Source organism: Morus notabilis, unplaced genomic scaffold, assembly GCF_000414095.1.
Source record: "Morus notabilis unplaced genomic scaffold, ASM41409v2 Scaffold431, whole genome shotgun sequence".
Classification (NCBI taxonomy): Eukaryota; Viridiplantae; Streptophyta; class Magnoliopsida; order Rosales; family Moraceae; genus Morus; species Morus notabilis.
In genome coordinates this window covers 5,116-19,680 of record NW_010365684.1, presented here as the reverse complement: position 1 = coordinate 19,680, position 14,565 = coordinate 5,116, and the positions used below count along the sequence as shown (strand labels likewise).

Below are 14,565 nucleotides of genomic sequence, written 5' to 3'. Positions count from 1 at the left end.
AAAACCTTAAAGCTGGCTGCCCACTCCGACTGCATACTTGGACCGTTGCCGATTATGTCCTCCATAAGACCATATATAAAAGGCTAAAAGGCTTGTCAGTCGAGATCTCTCTTCTCAAAGTTGAGAGATGAGAAGAGATCTTATATAATTTGAGAGGAAGTTGTAAAGATCTTAAACGGGAAAGTATCTGTAACTTGAGTGGAAAAGTTACAGATCTTAAACGATTCTTTGTTCATCATCATTTCTCTTATTTTCCTTAGAAACTTGAGTGGTAAAGCATTGTAAGGGAAAACGCTTAATCCTAAATAAGATCTTAAATAGGCCCACATATTTTAAATAAGAGTATTAAATGGTTAAAAATAATTCAGCTTTAAGAGCTAGGTTAGCAGACAGTTTTTTTAAGAGTTAACCGTTAAAAAGATGTACCTTTATTGGTAAGAGGTCAACTGTTCTAAGAAGCCACAAAGAATAAATATGATGTCGATCATACCCTCAATTGTAGGTGAAGAGACTTCTGCAAGCGTTTACAAGGTTGAGACCACACAAAAAGATGAGATACGCAAGATTTGTTCTAAGATTTACTATTTGTAATTAAATCTATGAAATTTAAATAGGAAACCATCCTGATTAATGGTAATCTTTATTTTTTAAGAAACTATCTTAAAAGATAAGAGAAATATTTTGAATTCAAATAAGGAAAATGATATGAGCGGTGATTATGAGTATAAATAAGGAATTATGAGTCAAAAAATCCCGAAGTCTTATTCTGAGGATTAGTGAGTGTATTCTCTTTCAAAATAGTGAATTTCCCTTCCTCCCTACAATGAACGTAGTTCTCAAACGAAAGTGAAACACTATAATTATTGTGTGTTCTTACTGTTTAATTAATTTTAACTTGAGTTTGGGCTAAAATCTGAGTTCAAATTTTTTCTTCAACTCAAGTTCTTAAACTCAAACTCAAGTTAATGAACAATATTTTTTCTATTATTAAAAACGTCATAACTTTTTTGTTTTAATTTCAATTGAGATGATTTTTTTTATGCGTTCACAACGAAAAGACGAATAAAACTCCACCCATATACCCCTATTAAAATTTTTCATCACCATTGAGTTTTTATTAAAATACTATTTAAATATAAATTTAACTTTTGACTCACTCAAATAGATTTTCAATTCAAATCATAACTTAAATGTGTACATCTAAATACAAACTCAAGTTACAACTTCAACTTAAATTATAATTTAAATTTAACTCAAAATCTATACTCAAATCATCATAACTTAAAAATGCAACTGAACAAGCCCTAAAAGTTGCGTATCAACGGGCAATGGATGAGTAAATCATGGTTGGTATAGTGCTATACTAGTGTGTAACCCGTGCATTTGCACGGTGGTATAGTTATCAATGAAAACATTATTTTAATCTATAATTATAAATCTTACAGATAAATTATTAATACATATTTGAAATAAATATATAAGTTATAATTAACTATCACAAAAATGTATTATTCCTATTATGTTTCTGTAGAGTATTATCGAATAATAAACATGAAATTAATAAATAACTCATAAAAAAACGCTTACATATTAAAACGTGGATATAAATATATAAAAATTGTAGAACTTGTAATTTTTTTTAATAAATACATAATAACATATAACTCTTATCATATTTAAGTGGTTAGAAATTATTCTTAAAATTTATAACGATAATTTTATTTAATATAAAAACTAGAGTCTATAATAAACTATGTGTATAAATTGTACATCTTAAAAAAAACGTTAAATAAAATGTATTCAATCATCTTTTCATATGTTATCTTTATGAAAAAATATATTAAGTAACAAAACACATTTTGTATAAAATATAAATAAAATATGCAGTGTAACGTTGAAAATCTCACTTTTATATTCAAGAGAAAACCGCGCTAACGAATAGCCAAGCGTACAGATTTTTGTTCTTTTTTTTGTTTAGAAATATAACTCTGAACAAAACGTCAAATCTGCTAGAAATTAAAAAAAAAAAAAAACTATGAAACCACTATTACTTTAAAAAATACAATATATGGCAATTGTTGTAGAAAGAAAGAAAAAATTAATACACATAATTTATTACATTACGTTTACTTTAATAAACAAATTAGATACAATTTTTTTCTCCGTAAATAGAAAAATATACATTCTTTACATATATCAACTAAATAAATAAGAGAAAAAAGCCGGAAAAAATTAGAATAAAACAATAATATTGAAGTAAACAAACAAAACATGACATAGAATTCATAAATGTCACAAAAATATTTAAATATATAATAAATTTCTTTATCTAGGAAACATTTTTTTTACATATATAAATAAAACATATAAGGTTCATATATTTCCTTTAATCTGCTAGCAACATATATCATCAATAATTTAAACATGACTTGACAATGTCCCTAGCTGCCAGCAAAACTATTAAGAATTTATACTGAATAAGAAAGAACAAAAAAATCAGTGAACTGAATAAAAAAATAAATGGAAAAAAACCGGTAAAATGAGATATAGAAGAACAAATAAAGAGATACCAATATAAGGTTCAGGTACTTTTTTTTATGTCCATGGCTGCCAACTAAACAAACTATTACGCATTTATGATGAATATGAAAGAACAAAAAAATTAAGAAACTGAACATAAAAATAAAGAGAAAAAAAACCGGTGAAATCAAATATAGAAGAACAAAAAAAGAGATAAAAAATTTAAGAACAAACAGCATAAAAAAAAAAAACATGAAGAAAATAATGTAAAAAAAAATATGATGAATATGAAAGAACAAAAAAATTAAGAAACTGAACATAAAAATAAAGAGAAAAAAAACCGGTGAAATCAAATATAGAAGAACAAAAAAAGAGATAAAAAATTTAAGAACAAACAGCATAAAAAAAAAACATGAAGAAAATAATGTAAAAAAAAAAAAAGATAACAAAATAATCCTAGATAATTGAGGCAACACTAAGAGTAAAGACTTATATTAACAAAATAAAACATAGTAATGATATCTAATAAAACAAAATAAAAACTAAAAAATTAACACAAAAATAGAATATATTATCTTATGAGATCAATTTGTATAAAAAAACATATGATTTTTTTAGTATGTATTTTTATTAAACCAAGACTATCAATTGTAATAAGTAAATTAGAATATATTATCTTATGAGATCAATTTGTATAAAAAAAAAACATATGATTTTTTTTAGTATGTATTTTTATTAAACCAAGACTATCAATTGTAAGTCTGTTTTATGAATGGAAAACAATTGTCATTAATTTTACTATTTTTTCCTTCTATTAATATACTCTAATAATATAAGGAGTAAATTATTAATATTTTATTAGTGATAAATTATCATTAAAATTTATGATAATAGTGTCATTAGAGATATTTTTAAATCTCATGAATTACATTATTTATATTATTATATCTGTTAACATTAAATGGACAACATGATTTAAGAAAATTAATAATATAGAAAGACGATTCTCTTTTTTATCATATACATAAACGAAATATGTGTGTTTGTTTAACATAACAATTATTGTTAATATTTTAAAAAAATAATATTTATTTAAATGAACTTAGTCAAAATTTTAAAACTTATAAAATGTTTTATCCATTTATGTACTAAATTAGATAAAATTTACTCATTTTTTATACATCAGCTTCTCTAAAAAATTTATTAAACAAATATTTGCATTTGATGAAAAATGCGAATAAAACACACAACTTATCTCCGTCGCTCAAATTCTCACTTTTGTGTATACAAAAATTTGGCACAACTGATGAGTCTACCGTACAGAAATGCAGTCTTTTTCTTTATTCAACAGTATAGATTTGAACAAAATCTCCAATCTGCTTTAATTAACCAAAAGACACTACAGTTTAATATCAATAGTAATTACATAATAAAACAACTGTATTAACAAAAAAATAAATGCTCATTACAATATATTTACTTTAATATTTACAATGTATATATATTTTCATTTTGGTAATACTCTATTCCTACAACACTTACAGCCTATGTTAAATTGCAATATCTTTTCGTCATCTTCAGATATGGAACAGACCTCATTCATAGAGCTTAGTAACAAAAAATCACTGCTATATTCATATGTATAATAGAAAAAGTAAACACAAAAAGTAAGTAACCACATATACATAATTTAGTTCAGATATTTATAATCAATTGCTAATAACAGATATCATGAATTACTGAAATAGAATATAAAAACACTCTTTACTACCAACTAAATTATTACAGAATCTATGTGAATTACATATAAACCAAAAGCGGGAAAAAAATGAAACAACTGAATGAAGGAAACCGATGGTTCAGGTATTCATCTTTTATTACAATCAAAATGTATTAAAAGTAACTTAAATACGATTTAACATTGCCATTGGCTAGCTGAATCATTGAAAGATTTAGACCTTATTCATTTCACCGATTCGAGTTTTCAGTTTTAGATTTTTACAGTAAAAAACTCTCAGAAAATGTCACATCTAACTTTTTATGTTCAGTGAAAAACTCTCAAAAAATGTCACATCTCAACTCAAATCCGCGAAGTGATATATTACAAAACAGATAACAAAACCATAGTAACTGCAGACGAACAAAAAAAAGAGAAGAAAAAGCTTTACTGGAAAAAATAAAAAATAAAAAAAAAACCCCAAAGATTGACCGAAAGGTTGGAAAACAAATACACAGACCTGAAGATTGAGAAAAATGTAAAAAGACAAAAAAGAAAATCTAAAAATTTCAGTTACGGAGAAAGGATTAATATACCAAAACAAAAAATAATGAAGTAATAAAAAACCAAGACGAAAACAGTAAAAATAAAAGTAAAAGAAAAGAAGTTTTAAAACCTCAGTGGCACCGAAATAACCAGATTTTTTCAAGAAGGAATAAATATTAAAGTAAACATTGGGAAAGAATAAATGGAATGAAACAGTATAAAGGACCAAATGAATAAAACATCATCAACACCAGATACGAATAGGTTTTTAAGCAAAGTAAAGAATTGACAAAACAGTATAAGAATTATAATACCATAAAGTCCAAATAATCAGAACGACAGCAAAGCATGCCAAATCATTATTACCAGTTACTGAAGACATGGCAACAACAGAGGAAGAATACATTATCATAACCAAAAAAACAAAAGAACACCGACAGCGAACAAACTTTTACCAGATAACTGAAAAAATTGAGAATAGACATAACTTATACATATATACGAAAGACGTAAACAACATAAATAATAAATAATAACTTACAAATAAACTTAACAGAATCACTAGGAACAAATTTATATTAGCATAAGACAATACATAAGCATATTAACAGCAAAACAAATTCACATAAGCTAACATAATAATACAGTATATACAATATTTAAAACTATTGAGAAACACACATAAGAATTACGAAAGAAATACGCAGAAGAGCAACGGACGGAATAGATCCAGGAGGAAAATAAAATTTATATAAAAAAAAAAACTGCCAAATAGAACAACGAAGTATTAAAAGCAGAGAAAAAACTAAAAACGATAAAGAAGAAATGGAAATAAATATATATATACAAAGAACCAATATCTGAAGAAGCTCTAATACATAATATTGCAAGGAAACCTGAATCAACGTAATAATTAGTTAACAACAGGTGCTACGCAGCATGAAAATCACAGTAAAACGGAGCCAATAACCAACAAATAGTAAAACAATAAGCATCCGTTATACAGATTTATAGCCCATGAAAAAATAAATTTCTGATCAGAGCTCAATAAACATTCCTACAAACAAAGAATAACTGATGTAATTATCACAATAACAGATGTTGTATAGCATGAAAAGCACGGAAAAACACTACCAATAAAAAACATATATTAGGCAATTACACATGCCGTATAAAAATTGAAAGCATTAGGAAAATACGTGTGAAAACAAAAAGAAAACACGAAAAAGGAAAAAAAAACTGTCCAAGAACGAAAAAGGGAAATTTTTTACCACAAAAAAAAAATACAGCCAGCAAACGGAACCAATTAGCAAAAGATAATAAAAAATGAAAACTGTAACAGGAAAAATTACAACGGAGAAAAAAAAACGCGACAGAAAAATACAAAAACAATAACATTTTAGATAAGAGTAAATGAAGATAATAAACAAAAGAATTAGCCGGTGATTATAACAACACATATATTAAAAAAATTACCAAAATCCTGTAAGCAGAAAGAAAAAAAATATCAGGGAAAATGAAAGAAGGAGAAAACGAAGTAGAATAAAAGAACAAAAGAACAAAATTGAAAAAAAAATAACATAAAAAAAGGAAAAACCATTCGACGGAAAAAATTAATACAAAAAATTCTAACATTACAAAAATGAAAACACAAAATGAAGAACATATCAAAAGAAATATGTAGAACAAAGGAGAAATTTATAAAAAAAAAAAAAAAAAACCGAAAGAAATAAGAAGAAACGAAAATTAAACAAAACAGATCTGGAAATAAAAACCGAATCAAAAAAGAGAAAAAAAACACTAACAGATAGCAGATCTGGAAATAAAAATACTAACAGATAACAGATCTGGAAAAAACAGAAATGAAAAAAAAATCGAATAAAAAAAGCAGAAGAAAAAATGAAGCGAAATCGAAGAAAAGAGAAACGAAAATCAAATAAACGAAGGAAAAAAGCAAACGAAAACCAAATAAATTTTTTTCACAGATGGAATCCAGAATATAGCAGAAAGGGAAACCAAATCGTGTTTTCATTTCGAGTGAGAAAGTGAAAAAAAAAAAAAAGTTAAAAGTAAACATTTCCACTAAAAAGTCAAAGCAGCGAAACAAAGAGAGAAAGTCTAGAAGCTTCATGGAGAGAGAAGAGGCTTTTCATTTCCAGTAAGAAAGCAAAAGAAAAAGAAAAAGTGAAACAAATTTACTGTTTGTTTCCGTTTTTATTTCTATTTTTTACGTTTTTTGAGACTAAAAAATGAAAACGGAAACATAAAATGCGTTTGGCCTAAAAATTTTTTAAAAACGAAAACAAAATCGTTTTTGTTTTTTGTGAAAAATTAAAAATGAAAAAAAAGTGTTTTTATTTTCTCATTTTTATTTTCTGAAAACGGATTTCATTTTTTTTTTCCATTTCTTCTATCTCTTTTCTGAAACCGTTTTTGTCTTATATAATGATGTTTATTTAATATATTTAATAATATTATATATTTAATAATATTATTTATTTAATATATTATTATTTAATATATTTAATAATATTATTTCAGAATGAAAATGAAAACGTTTTCATTTCTATTTTCATATAGAAAACAAAAATATTTTAGAATCAATTCCAAACGCACCCAAACATTCTTATTATTTATTTAATATATTATTATTTAATATATTTAATAATATTATTTCAGAATGAAAATGAAAACGTTTTCATTTCTATTTTCATATAGAAAACAAAAATATTTTAGAATCAATTCCAAACGCACCCAAACATTCTCACCGAAAACATCAAAGCAGGCAAACAAAGAGAAGAGGCGTAGAAGCTTTAGAAAGAGAGAAAAGACTAATATAGCCGGCCATATAACCAATCCATGTAGAAGAAACTAAGGGTAAAAATGTCAAATTACATGATAAATCTGGAGAAGGACACAACGGGCATCAAAAGAAGTGAAACACAAAACAAAATGGCAAAAAAGACCGAGCACTGTTCTAAGAACAATAACTCGAGCGCCTCCTTTAATAGTATGTACTAATGTGTTACCCGTGCATTTGCACGGTGGTATAGTTATCAAATATTTATTTAAATATTTAATAAAGCATGACAAATAAATAAATTAGATTCAATTTTTTTGTCCGTAGATAGAAAAATATACATTCTTTACATATATCAACTAAATAAATAAGAGAAAAAAGCCGGAAAAAAAATTAGAATAAAAGAATAATATTGAAGTAAACAAACAAAACATGACACAAATTCATAAATGTCACAAAAATATTTAAATATATAATAAATTTCTATATCTAGGAAACCCTTTTTTTACATATATAAATAAAACATATAAGGTTCATATATTTTCTTTAATCTGCTAGCAACATATATCATCAATAATTTAAACATGACTTGACAATGTCTCTGGCTGCGAACAAAACTACTAAGAATTTATGCTGAATAAGAAAGAACAAAAAGCATCAGTGAACTAAACAGAAAAATAAAGGAAAAAAACCGGTAAAATGAAATATAAAATAACAAATAAAGAGATAACAATATAAGATTCAGGTATTTTATTTATGTCCATGACAGCCAACTAAACAAATTATTACGCATTTATGATGAATATGAAAGAACAAAAACCATTAAGGAACTGAACAGAAAATAAAGAGAAAAAAACCGGTGAAATCAAATATAGAAGAACAAAAAAAGAGATAAAAAATTTAAGAACGTACAGCATAAGAATAACATGAAGAAAATAAGGTCAAAAAAAAAAAAAGATAACAAAATAATCCTAGATAATTGAGGTAACACTAAGAGTAAAGACTTCTATTAACAAAATAAAACATAGTAATGATATCTAATAAAACAAAATAAAAACTCCAATTAGCGAAACTAAACATGAAAATAAACTCCTATTAATCATAGCCAACAGAGTAACATGATATTATTTTTAGAGAAATAAAAGTATACTAAAATAATGACTCCTAATAATAAAACGGATTAACAAAACAATAAAAATGATAAAAAAATTTGAAATAAACTTAACTCACAGTTATGTAATTCATGGTAACAACAAAAAAATAAAACACAACATCATTACCTCAAACGAAGAAGAATACATACCTGAAACGAAGAAGGTAAATGGATAGAGCAAACAGAGCAGAAGAACAAAGCTTTAAGAAAGGTATAAGACAAAACACGATTAGAATAAAATCAACATATCATATACTAAAGAAACAAAATCATATCATAAACTTTAATGATAAATAGGATAATTCCTTCAAAACAGCGTTTATCATAAACATTAACGATAAATAAAATATTTTCTTCAAAACAATTAACAAACATATTCAAGAATATAATAATACATACCTGAAACGAAGAAAGGCAATCTATATAATAGACAGAGCACAACAACTAAAGTCTGAGTTTTGATGAGGAACATGAAAAGAGAAAAAGTAACAGAAGATATAAGTTAACAGTGAGAAAACGAAAAGAAAAACAATGTGAAAAATGGTGGTAATAAAAAAAATAACAGGGTTTATATACACAAAGAGGAAACTTCTGGTTATTATCCGATAACAAATCTAAAAAAGAAAAACTAGCAGGTGAAATAACTGATTAACAACAGGTGTAAGAAAGCATGTAAACCACAGAAAAAATAATCCAATAATAAAGAGACACAAATAATTAAGAAACCTATTACACAGATTTAAAACGCAATAAAATTACCAAAAGAAGAAAAAGATGGTGAATATCGGATAACAAAACCAACACATAAATATCAACAGATATAATGATTAGTTAACAACATGACAACAATGCATATAAAAAATAAAAACGAAAGTAATAAAAAAACGGAAACATTTCTGAAAATAGAAAAACACGACCAATATTAAAGAGACACAGAAAACAACATTGAAACAAATAGGAAAAGGAAAAAAAATCTGAAACAAAAAAAAAGTAAGAAAAAAATTTAACAACAGAACAAAAAAAACACCTAAAACAATTAAAAAACCTCTAAAACATCTTAAACATCAACGGGGAAAATGACTAAAAAAATAAATCTTTTAAAAGCATCTTTAAAAAAATTTCTTAAAAAGAAACCCTAAAATACATTCTAAGTGAAAAAAATTATTTTTAAACAAAAACAATTGAAAAATTATTTCTAGACATCTACAAAATAAATAATGAACAGATGTAATGATTAGTTAACAACATGTGCAACAATGCATCTAAATAATAGAGAAACGAAAGTAATAAAAAAAAGAGAAACATTTCTAAAAATAGAAAAACACAACCAATGTTAAAGAGATACAGAAAACAACATTGAAACAAATCGGAAAAGGAAAAAAATATCAAAAACAAAAAAAAAGGAAGAAAAAAATTAACAACATAACAAAAAAAAAGACCTAAAACAATTTAAAAAAACCCCTGAAACATCTAAACATCAACAGTGAAAACGACTAAAAAACTAAAAACAAAATAAATCTTCTAAAAGCCTCTTTAAAAAAAATTTCTGAAGAAGAAACCCTAAAATACATTCAAAGTGAAAAAAATTAATTTTAAACAAAAACAATTGAAAATTTCTTTCTAAACATCTACAAAATAAATAGATCAACAAAACAAAATGAAAAAAAATCTAACGAAACCCTAATTTACAAACATAAGAAAAAAAAGGGGAACGAACAAAAACCGAAATAGCAGAGTCTAAAAAACCCAAAAAAAGGAAAAATTCCAAGCCCTGATAAAACCGAAGTCAGACGACTGAAGATGAAGAAGGGAAAAAAAATTTCTTCTGGAAATGAAGATAAACCTCTCCCTCTCTAGATAGAACCCCACCCAAAAAACGCAAGAAGCACAAATGCAAAGCATAAGAAACCCAAACGAAAAGACAAAGAAAAAATGGAGAGAAGAAGAAGACGAAAAGCATATATTCAGATTAAAAAAAGCTTAGAACTCTGAAGATCCATTAACACGTGAAAAAAGCTACAGACAAAGAGGAGAAAAGAAGCTTCACGGAAAGGATGAGAGAGAGAAGAAAAGAAACAAAAAAATTGTCCAGAAGAAATGAAGGTAGAAGCTTCGAGGAATAGCAAAAATCATTATAGTACTAATTTGAGTCAAAAGTACGAGAATACCCAAACAAAAAACAAACAACGAAGGATAAAACGGTAAAGACACATATTTAGGACACAGCCGGAATTTGTCCAAATAAGAAAATTACGAAAATACCCAAACAAAAAACAAAGTAAAAACAAAGAACAAAAGATAAAACGGTAAAGACACACATTTAGGACACAACCGAAATTTTTTCAAAGAAGAAGGAGAAAAATGACCGGTCACTATACTTAGTACAGTAATCGGGTGCCTCCTTGAGTAATAGGTATAATGTATAATTATTTAACTCACGTGTGGTTGGCCATTTGCCTTGACAAATCTCCGCCATATGCCTTGACAAATCTCCGCCTCCGCCATATGCCTTGACAAATCACCGCCCTATGCCATCACAGTGACATCAGTTTCTAGATATTATTGAAATTTCAAGTAGTTGGCTGGTCCATTCTATTGTCGTATACCTATTCAATGCTTATTCCACTAACAGCATTTAGAACATCTCCAAACAACTATAAAAGCCACTGGTAGAGCCCTCACTCAAATTTTTTTAAACAATTTTAAAATTTTATATTTAAGTTTTATTGAAATAATATATCTCTATTAAAATAAATATTTTTTTTATATATTTCTATTAAGATAATTTACTAAAAAAATTTAATGTACACTCTTATTTAAATGAAAGGCAGGTTCTGCTATTAACTATAATTAATGTGTCAATAATAAATTTAATATATGAGTATGAACACAACGTATCATAATATATTGAAGGGTATACTTTACTCTTAAAATGTTAAATTTATCATTAACATGTTATTTAAAGCATTGCATTAGAGATCCTTTTTACATATTTATTGTTAGAGCAAGCCTACTAAATGCTAAGATTTGATGACGTTTTATTGTTATGTGATTCCCAACGCCCCACCTTTTTCTAAAATATGAAACACCAGACATGGAAATAGACGAAAAGCTATCTAGAAAGTCATGTGAATTGTACACGGACAACCGATTTCCAACCAAGTTGTTATCACTTTTGGTTGTTGTAGTGTACATACATCTTCTGGAATGAAGAAAAACTTTACAAGAAAATTAACCTCATAACACGTCAGAAAAAAAAAAAAATTGAATACATGTATGCTTTAGTTTGGTCTACCCTAAGCTACTACTAGTGATCATCTGTAAATTGCCAAACTTTAAATCAAATTTTATTGGATGCGCATATCTTTTGTACTATACTTGCTTACGAAATGATCCAACGTAATTATTCAAAAATAATAATAATAATAATCTAACGGAAAAATATAAACGAAATACTTAATACTAGTATTTCCCTATCATAAAACTTCTTAAGAAAAAAATGTTCTTATTGGTACTAAGAACCACAATATAATTGACTCATTTCTTTTTTTTTTTAACTTAGAGTAGGGTTATTCAACCTTTATATCTTGTGATGTGATTAAGTGTCGCATTATTGTTAGATTATGTTTTTCATATCAATGGTTGAACTTGAAACATGCCTACCTACTTCTGCATCAGAAGAACAAAACAGAAAATCATATGTCATATGATGAAAAACAATTCATCATCACATGCTGCATAATTAAAAAAAAAATGCTTTAAAATTATTTGGCGCAATACCCCTTGTTTCCCATAAAGCTAATTCCAATGAGCACTAATATCTCTGTGCACGAAGTATTCTCTATAAAAAAGGGCACTAAAGAGACTAGTTCTGTTCTTAATCTTCCTTTCATCAATACAAGCTTAGAAAAGTATGGACAAAAAAGTACTGTACGGTACTTTTGGGCATAGTCTAGGTCTAGCGGCCATTAGTCAAAGTCTTCCACCCAGTTGTAGACTTCACGTTTTGGTGATCTTTCCTTGATAAAATGAATTTATCTTTTTTGGTCTTCGTTCAATACAGGCGTCTAATTGCCCAACTTTTCTAGCAGAGCTCCTTCCTGGAAACAATTTCTCATTCACTTTGGTCATTCGAGTTTAGAATTTGAGTTAAGATGTGATTTTACGTGAGAACTTTTTACTGTAATAAAAAAATTAAATGTAATTATTTATGAGAGTTTTTTACTGTACAAAAACTTAAATTCTAAACTCGAATCAGCGAAATGAACGGGACCTTTGATTATTCCAATCTTCCCGTCATATTCAAATACATGTCATATCTGTCTTGTTACCTTTGATAACAACTCCAAAATTCACAGAAATACTTAGGTCCCGTTTTTTTCGCTGATTCGAGTTTAGAATTCGAGTTTTGTTACAGTAAAAAGCTCTTAGAAATAGTCACATCTAACTTTTTTGTTACAGTAAAAAGCTCTCACACAACATCACATCTCAATTTGAATTAAAAATTAAATTAGCGAACCGAACGGATCCTTAATTAATGATTAACTTGTAATGTTTTGGTTTCTTGCCGTAAAAACCTAGAAGTTCAAAGTATACGCAAAGATATTGAGCAAATTAAATAAAAGCAGTAAAGAACTAATTAAACAAACATGGGTTTGGTTTGGATCTTGTGAGGAAGTAGAATTAAAACAAATTATTTTCTTTTAAAAAAAAAGGAAAAAAAAAAAGTCAACCAGTTGGTTGTCGAGCAGGCTTATCTGAATTAGATCAATTTGGATTCTCTCTAATTCAGAGGGTAGAAAAATGTGTACGAGGATCGTTTCTTCAAGCAATAAATGAATATCTAATACTAGTATACTACATGTAATTTTTGAATGGTTTGCTTTATACATCATTAAGTCTCCGTTGACCATTATTATCTGTAGGTCCACTATCAGAAAAGTGGTGCCATTTGTGTTCCTCCAATCATCATCACAAAAGAGCTCAAAATTTTCTCAATAAGTTGGCAACTTTGCCGTTGGTTTTCCCACCAAATCCATAGCCTGATTGTGAAAAACATTAGACACAAGACATCTCCCAAAATGAGTCAGCTGAAACAGAACTGAAAAACCAAAAACCCAAAACCCAAAAAAAAAAACCAGAAACCTCCCAATCTCTTCAAAATGACTAAAACAAACCAGAAATATCTCACAATCCCATTTCACATCTTTATCTTCCTCATCTTTCTCAGCCATGGAGTGCTCTCCCAAACACTCCAGGAACAAGAACAATCAGTCCTTTTGAAGCTAAAGCAGCACTGGGGAAACATTTCCTTCATGGATGAGTGGACCCCATCAGACAATTCTCATTGTTCTTGGCCTGGAATCACCTGCACGTCCAATTCCGTCAAAGGGCTGTCACTCTACAATGTGAATATCACTGGACCCGTTCCATCCTTCATATGTGACTTGAAGAATGTCACAACCATTAATCTTGGGGATAACTATATCCCAGGAGAGTTTCCAAGAGCTGTTTTCAACTGTTCAAAGCTCGAAGCTTTGGACCTCTCTGAAAACTACTTTGTTGGAACGCTTCCCGATGACATTGACAAACTGGCTAAGCTCCAAAGTCTAGTCCTCGGAGGTAATAACTTCACTGGTGATATCCCACCTGTTATTGGGAAGCTGCAAGAGCTTAAGGTCCTGGGTTTAGGAGGCAATCTGTTTAATGGCTCGTTACCACCAGAAATTGGTGACTTGTCAAATCTTGAAGATTTGTGGTTGGCCAATAATAATCAGCTTGTCCCTTCAAGGCTGCCTTCCAATTACACCCAGTTGAGGAAGTTGAAAA

General features: G+C 27.6%; 1 protein-coding gene across 1 annotated transcript in view; it reads left to right on the top strand.

Moving 5' to 3' along the window:
- The first annotated feature begins 13,898 nt into the window (after positions 1 to 13,898).
- Positions 13,899 to 14,565, top strand: part of LOC112093628 (leucine-rich repeat receptor-like serine/threonine-protein kinase At1g17230) — a 737-nt gene continuing 70 nt past the window's right edge. The window contains exon 1 of the mRNA XM_024172445.1: positions 13,899 to 14,557. Coding sequence (XP_024028213.1) covers positions 13,899 to 14,557 — 659 coding nt within the window. The remainder of the gene's footprint in view (positions 14,558 to 14,565) is intronic.